Here is an 8,463-nt window from a genome sequence, read left to right as displayed (position 1 = left end):
TCAAAACAAGGGCTTTAATTTCTTCTCATTTACCTGTACAATTAAAGATCAAACAAAGGGTCAATGATTTTGGGTCCTAAGCCGCAAATAACCGAATACGAGCAGCAGGTAGATCTTCAGGACGAATGCCCCATCACGGTTCATTCTTAAAATCGATGGACCGCAAATGTTCATCCAAAATAAAACTATTCAGAAAGTGAGATTTCTGAAGCTGTTGAAAGAAAAGTTGTATAGACGCAGCTGGAGTGAAATAAAATGTTCAGATCATGTGCATCCATTTACAGAAATATTAGAAAAGGCTACCCGAGACCCAAACCCCAGTTTGCCTATGGCGATGACCAGTAAGCATACATTTGTAAACACTGTACAAGCAATGTACTTGAAAGCATTGAAAATTCAAGCTTGAGAAACCTAAAGATACCTGATTAAAAAACCAACTTTACTGATGTTCAACTCAGGCCAATATGCGCGTTTTTCTACAAATGGAGGACCCTCTCAATGGCAGCAACATAAAATTCCTTCGGCATCGTGCCAACCACAGACTCTCTCTTCTCTCCATTTTTGAAGAGCAAAACCACTGGTACGGCTTTGATTTCATAGTTCTCAGCAATTTCCAAATCACTGTCTGTGTTGAGAACAAAGCATTTTAGTTTCCCATCATACTCTCCTACAATTTCATCAATCACACGGTGAACCATCCTGCAGGGCCCACACCAACTTGCAAAAAATTCAACTAGGACTGGTACATCACTTTGCAAAATCAATTTCTCCCATGAGTCCTTAGTGACAACTGAAGCTGTACATACAGCAAAAGTGTTATTAAGAGGTCATAAATCGTATCTCCAGATGTCCCTCCAACATCCTAGAATAAAATATAGATTTTGGGAACAAATAAACAAGCAGAATCTATAATTAATAAAAACGATGTGATATTCAACTCTAGTTGTTTAAGTTCTAGAAAACACATTACACGCACATGCATACCCAAGGCATGGATGAAGTTATAGTTCAAATCAATCCAGAACTTTTGAATGAGGTATTCATCAATATTCACATATTTATCCCCTTATTCTTAACTTTGTTGGGCTTTCTCTCCACTTTCCTATCCCATTGAGTACCATCAACAACATAATGGAGAAAGCAACCATCATGAAACAAAGAAAAGCGGGACGCTCTAGAACCAATATATAAATTTCTTCATAACTAACAATCAAAAAGGTTTAACAAACAATGTCGGTATAAACGTATGAAAACTAAGAACATATAAGCCAAACATTCTAAACCATGTTATGGGGCAGAAAAGAAATGAGAAAATAAATCAAATCAACAAAAACTCCCAATGAGAAAGAAAGTCAAACCTCAACCTAAGCTAAAAGGTAACAGATCTAAAATTAAGGTTCCGAAACAAAGAAATAAACACAATCAAGAAAATGTGCCTGTATAATCAATGAACTATGGCTCTTTCCTACTCTACTGATTATTCTCCGGTCTCACTGTATGGCTCCACAAGCATATGCGTCAACATCCCAACATATATCCAATTAATGGGCTAACGAATATGCACAAAAGCTCTATTTGCCTCAGCCATCTCACAGCATTTCCACTTCCTTTAGCAGCATCCATTAATTCAGAACTTAACTTGAAAACCATATCTGGACCCTGACGGTCTCTGCCCACCTTCAACAACCATTATAAGGCCAGTGCTCTTCCCTGCGAGGATCCTAACTCAATCGTAACTTGATGGGTTGATCCACCGACACGTCTCATTTTTACAGATACATCAGGAGTTACTTGAGGAACAGTTTGACGCAAAACTTGCAATGGATTTGATTTGGTATGTTTTTTGGATCCGTTTCAAAGCTCCATACATAATAAAATAAGCCAACGACTTCTTTCCATTTTTCATTATACAAATAAAAACAAGTTAACAACGCGATTACAATAAATGGGATCAGGTTTCGCATTTTCCTCTCCTGTAATAGCCCGATACCAAATTAAACACGAAATGGATGTGAATAACAATACAAAACTATACAAATCAAAAAAATAAATTTAACAAATGCCGAATCAAGAGCATAAAGATTTTAGGGTTTCTGATTGGGGTTATCTTACCTCGAGAATCACGGGAGCAAAAAACCCTGAGAGGAGAAGACGGAGGGGGCGCGTTTTTGACAGAAAGCATTTTGGCGTGCAAAGTGAAGGGGAAGGGAAGCGAGGGAAGGTGTAGAAGGCAACGGTGGACGGAAGGTGAGGAGGCGCGTGGAGAAGGAAGAGTAAGGGGAAAAGAAAGTGAAGTAGAAGAAGCCATTGGAGTAAAAGAAAGGAGAATTATGAGTAAAAGCAAATGGGTTTTAAATAGAAAGAAAAAGGAGGATCAGTCGAGAGGAAGAGGTGGGGTAGTTGCATCAGTCAGTCTTATATCGTGCAGAGAGAGAGAGAAAGGAGATGGCAAACTGAAGCTGTGAAGCACGCTACTTGCTGTGAAATTTTCAAAAATCTCAACTATATTTGTATATATAAGAAAAGAAAATACGGGAAAAATTAAACGAAAAGGTTCACGCTCGGTGGGACTCGAACCCACAATCCTCTGATTAGAAGTCAGATGCCTTATCCATTAGGCCACGAGCGCTGTTTGATTTTGCAACTCGTACATCGTCTATGAGGAAATTAAATGGATTTTAAAGTAATATATTATAAATTTTTTCTTTTGGTAGAAGGTAATCAATATCTTTAGGAAGAAAGAAATTGAGAATCTAGAGCAAGGAGAGGCCCCGACATTTACCTATTCTTCTAACATAAAACCAGACAGATCAAAAATTAAAAGCTAACTGCATATGGTCTCTAATAATTAGGGTCATCTTTAAAATTAGGGTAAATAATTTTTAGTTTTTAATTAAAAAAATTAAATTGAATCAAATTAAAATCAGTTTATTAGCTAGATTTACCTAAATAATGAAATTAATAAAAAAAAATAAATCGATCCCACTATATATAAACAACATAATAAAACACTATCATATTTGTACAGCCACCCATTTCTCTTTTCCCTACCCTCTCTCCTCTCTCCCTCAAGCTGACCTGTCTTCAATTTCTTCTTCTTTGTTTCAACAATCAATTTCTTTATTTCAATTTTTTCTCCCTATCCTCTCTCCCTCCCTCCAGCCATCCTGAAGGAGAAGCTCTCCTCGTCGTCATCACCACTCATGAAGAATAAGCCCCCCTCATCGTTCTTGCTCGCAAAGAAGCCCTTTTAATTGTGACCACCTGCTTTTACTGTGATGAATCATCGACGCAAGAACCGTTGCTCTCCATGGTGGCCTCGTCCCAACAATAAAAGCTTTTGTATTTACGTTTAGATCTATATAAATGACTTTGTGTTTGAGAGTGTTTTTTAATTTATACAACCAAAGTTTTTTTTTTTTTTTATTTCTTTTCTTTGTTTGAAAGTGTTTCTTTGTTTCTTTTTCCTTTGGGTAAACTGTTATTGATGAAATTACCATTGTCATCGATTATTTTGATATTTTTTAATGAAGTTGTTGAATTGAAAATGAAATGTCCATGGAAATAAAGAAAATTGAGAAAAGGATAAAGGCTGAATCTTTGATAAAAACGATATTATCTTTAGTTTTCACGTTTTTAAATCAAATTAATTTAATTTGGTTAAGTTATAATTTTTTAATATTTAATTTAGTGCAATTTAAAATCGAAACCCTCATTTCCATTAATAATAACACTTAAATTTAAAGATGTAAATGGATAGAGTAAATACGAAGCAAGAGGCAAAATGAAAATAAAAATCACGGGTTTAACATTTAAAATTAGTTTTAGAATTATAAAGAAGTGTTTTATGCATAAAAAAAATATTAAAAAATAAAAAATAAAAAATAAAAAATAAATTAAATACAAATAAATAAAATTATTATTAGATCTTTTGAATTTTTAAAAAATTATTAATTAATCTTTATAATTTTAAAACTCAACTAAAATATCCTCTATTATTACGAAATATCATTATCTAGTCCTTTTGTTAGATTACTTTAACATATTCTACTTGCTAAGATGGAAAAGTCAAAAATACCCTTTAAGATTTATTTTCTCTCTTTCAAGAATACAATCACTTTACAATCTCTAACCCTAACAAAGGAAAAAATTCTGAAATTCATTTGACTTGCATTTGACATATTGAGGACTTGAGGTCCCGTCTCAATGAAATTGGATACTTGTTATTTTTCGGATGCAGCGATGTTGTTATTATTAACATCGTAGTTGGGACGAAATTTTGTGTCTTTGATTAGTGGGTTCGAGCTTTAATGCCTGTAAATCCTTGGGGTTTTGCAAGTTCTTACTAGAGAAGGACTATTCACAAAATTTAAAAGCCATTCTAGCTCATCTAGATCGTCATTCGAGTTTTGAATTAAAGCAAGGAAAATTATATGGGGACAAAATCAATTGTCCATAACACAATATTTTATCATGTTGGTATGACAGAATTAGCATACACAAAGGTTGCTAGAGAATTGAGTAAGAAAAAAGTTACAGGACCCAGAATCTCCATTGAAGCAACGCTTACGAAGGATGAGAAATTGCTGCTTTTGACCATAAAAGAATGGAGGAAACCATGAAGTTTCCAGTGAACAATGCTACGCTTGATGATGACAGGGCTTAAAATCCAAATAATGATGCTTTTTTGTTTGCAAATTGCAAGCAAAACCCATACTAAAAATAGAATTATAGAGCTTCTATAGTGTAGAAATGTTGTAAAATTAGTTTAGATTTCAAAAAGATTTTATGGTTGTTGGAAATTTCATGGTAATTAGAAATTTTATGGTCGTTGAAAATTTTATGGTAATTAAAGATTTTATGGTCATTAAATATTTTATTTATGAGATTTAAATATAATATTTAATATGACCGTTATGATTTTATTTCAAGATTCTTATAACCATATATAGCGGTCAAGTTTTCCACAATAAATAGTTTTCGTCTTTACAAATATATGGACACCCAATTTTCTTCTTTCTTCTTTATTCTTTCTTTTCTCTGTGTTATTTGTTGGGTTATAAATCAGAGATAAATTCTTGTTGTCCTGATTCTGGGAAGTATATCCCAGAAGAACCTGTTTAATCCTGAGGGATCACAAAATAAATCCTTAAGGACAGTGTTCAACACGACTCAGGTTTCATTGTTTTACCCAATATTTCCAACAATCTTAAGGATTTATCTTTATACAAATGGAACCAAATGTTGTCACTGCCTCTACTTCTGCACTGCCTACTTCCAATGACATTATAACTACCACTGCTTCTTCTGTTCTTCCTGCCGCCACGCTTCTTACTGCTGCAAATGGTGGATCTCTTCTGCCTGCTGTTCCATACGCTAAACTTTTTCCTGACATCTCGAAGATTGAGATTTTTTCGGGTCAGAATTTTAAAAGATGGCAAGAGATAATTTTTTTCAATACTTGATATGCATGGCGTTGCTTCAGCACTCACAGAATCAAGACCTGTACCTGCTGTTGATCCAAAGTTGCATGAAATCTGGGCCTATTCTAATAAGGTATGTAGGCATACAATTATCAGCACTATTTCTAACGATCTCTTTGATGTATACTGTTCCTACAAGGAAGCCAAGGAAATATGGGATTCAATAAACCTGAAATATACTGTCGAGGATGCTGAAAAACAAAAATTTATAATTGGCAATTTTTATAAATGGGAAATGATTGAAGAAAATGACATCAAAATGCAAATCAATGAATACCATAAACTTCTAGAAGATCTTAGAGCAGAAAACATCACTCTACAAGATGAATTTGTGGCTGGACTGTTGATATAGAAATTACCAAATTTCTGGAGTGACTACAAACAACAATTGAAACACAAGCACAAATAGTTGACACTGTCAGATCTCATCACTCATATCATCATTGAAGATACAAACAGGAGGGAACTTGAAGCTGCAAAAGGTAAAGAGCTGACTACAAGAGCAAATATTGTACAAGAAAAGGTACACAAAGCAAATAACAGGTACGAAAATAAGAAATCTAATTACAAACCTAAGTTTAATAATCCCACCTTTAAAAAGAAAGGACATTGTTTTGTATGTGGTAAGCCAGGTCATCATGCACCTCAGTGCAGGAAAAGAGTGATAAACGACAATCCTCCTAAAACAAAAGTGAATTTAGTTGAAGGAGATGACATTATTGCTGCGATCATTTCTCAAACTTTTCTTGTAGCTAATTTGCAAGAATGGGTAGTAGACTCTGGTGCTACTAGGCATATCTGTGCAAATAAAAATGCATTCACCTCTTACTCTACAGTGGGGGAAGGAGAAGAACATGTGTATTTGGATGATTCTAGGACTGCAAGTGTCCTTGGTAAAGAGAAAGTTCTTCTCAAACTCACATCTGGCAAGACCTTGGCACTAAATGAAGTACTTCATGTACCTAATATAAGAGCTAATTTAATTTCTGCAGCTCTATTGGGAAAGGCTGAGATTAAGATGTCTTTTGAGTCAGACAAAATTGTACTGACTAAAAATGACATTTTTATTGGAAAATGTTATTGTAATCAGGGACTCTTTGTTCTCAATATTTCTGCAATAACAAATGGAGATGTATCTTCTTCTGCTTACTTGCTTGATTCTTTGATTTATGGTATACTAGTGCTTCTTATATTAATAATAATAATAAAAAAAAGAGGTAGAGAATATATCTTATTTAATGACTTTTGTGAAAAACAGAAGGAATAATTCATGAATTTACTTTACCTTATTCACTTAAATCCAATGGAGTAGTGGAAAGAAAAAATAGAACATTAAAATAAATGATGAGTGCTTTATTAATAAGTTATTCCTCACCTAATAACTTTTGGGGGAAGCTTTATTATCTGCTTGTTATCTACAAAATAGGATACCCTATAAGAAAACTGATAAAACACCCTATGAACTTTGGAAAGGTTATACACCTAACTTAAAATATTTAAAAGTGTGGGGGTGTCTTGCTAAAGTAATTCTTCCTGATCCTAAGAAATGAAAAATAGGTTCAAAAACTTTTGATTGCATGTTTATAAGTTATACTGAAACCTATAAACTCAAGTTTATAAGTTTGCTTTAGCTTCTATACATAAACTTGTTTTAGCTTCCTGAGACAGAATTTCTTCTATTAAAGTATTAATTGCTTTAGGTTTTATGCATAAACTCGTTATTCATCAAATGAATGTTAAAAATAGTTTTAAATGGAGACTTGGAAGAAGAAATTTATATGGTTCAACCTAATGATTGTATTGTTTCTGGTCAAGAAAATAAAGTCTGCAAACTTCTTACATCATTATATGGTTTAAAACAAGCTCCCAAACAGTGGCATGAGAAATTTGATCAAGTTTTGTTGAATGATGGTTTTATCTCTGTTGAAATTGATAAGTGTGTATATACAAAATGTATAAATGATTGATAAGTGCGTATATACAGAACATATAAATGATCAATCTGTGATTATTTGTTCATATGCATTTACTTTTGGTACAAATTATGATATAGTTGTAAATCAAAAACTTTCATTGCCTCTAAATTTGATATGAAAGATGTGGGAGAGGCAAATGTGATTTTGGGAGTTAGAATCATAAGGAAGAATGATAGTCCAATGCTATCATAAGAGCACTATATTGAGAAGCTTCTAAGGAAGTTTGGACATTTCAATGTCAAACCAGTAAGTACCCCTTATGATCGTAACTGTCAATTAAAGAAAATTAGAGTCTGAATATGCATAGATCATTGGGAGTCTGTTGCATTTAGTGAATTTTTTATCAACACCATCTATATCAATGCATTGTGATTGTCAAGCGGCAATAGCCATTGCAAAGAATAAAACTTTCAATGGTAAGAATAAACATATTCGTCTGAGACATAATGTTGTTAAGCAGCTGCTGAAAGATGAAACTATTTTCATTGATTATGTGAAGTCAGAAGTGAATTTGGCCAATTCTCTGACTAAAACTTTAGAGAGAAAACTAATAGATGAAACATCGAGAGAAATGGGACTTGAGCCAATTTGAAATTAACAGTGATGGTAACCCATCCTTTGTGATTGGAGATCCCATAAAAAAGGTTCATATGGATAATAACAAGTCACTTGTTAGTTCTGACAGCACTATTTATTGTTGTCCCTTTCTATGGTGTGAGAAGTGCTAGACTGCATTAATGAGAGGATGAGATGAAAACTCTTAATGATTTTCATATCCCTTATGGGTGGTGTATAAATTGCAGTATACACTTGATAATATCACCTATATAAGTGTGGAGTGGGGCCGCTTCTATGAGATTGTGGCATAATCTCTAGAGCACTTATGAACTACCAAGCGCACGCATGGCTTATTAGCGCAAAACGGCATTGACAACAAGATCTGTGGAGTGTTATGAGATTAATGAGAAATTAACATACAAAAAAGAGTTTTGGTTCATAGAAAC

At 33.7% G+C, this 8,463-nt stretch overlaps 1 protein-coding gene and 1 non-coding gene across 2 annotated transcripts; both read right to left on the bottom strand.

Moving 5' to 3' along the window:
* Window positions 1–212: 212 nt before the first annotated feature.
* On the bottom strand, window positions 213–2,483 carry LOC110618446 (thioredoxin M3, chloroplastic). The gene is made up of 2 exons (XM_021761578.2): window positions 2,113–2,483; window positions 213–796 (listed from the first exon to the last, which is right to left on the bottom strand). The coding sequence occupies exons 1-2, from the start codon at window positions 2,306–2,308 to the stop codon at window positions 477–479; spliced, it is 516 nt and encodes a 171-aa protein (XP_021617270.1). The 5' UTR covers window positions 2,309–2,483; the 3' UTR covers window positions 213–476.
* A 73-nt stretch (window positions 2,484–2,556) lies between these two features.
* Window positions 2,557–2,629, bottom strand: TRNAR-UCU. The gene has a single exon. It is a non-coding gene; the product is annotated as a tRNA-Arg (tRNA).
* Between the last annotated feature and the right edge of the window lie 5,834 nt (window positions 2,630–8,463).

The sequence above is a fragment of the Manihot esculenta genome, chromosome 7 (assembly GCF_001659605.2).
Source record: "Manihot esculenta cultivar AM560-2 chromosome 7, M.esculenta_v8, whole genome shotgun sequence".
NCBI lineage: Eukaryota > Viridiplantae > Streptophyta > Magnoliopsida > Malpighiales > Euphorbiaceae > Manihot > Manihot esculenta.
The sequence above is the reverse complement of the archived record's forward strand: the minus strand, read 5'-3'. Positions and strand labels throughout refer to the sequence as shown.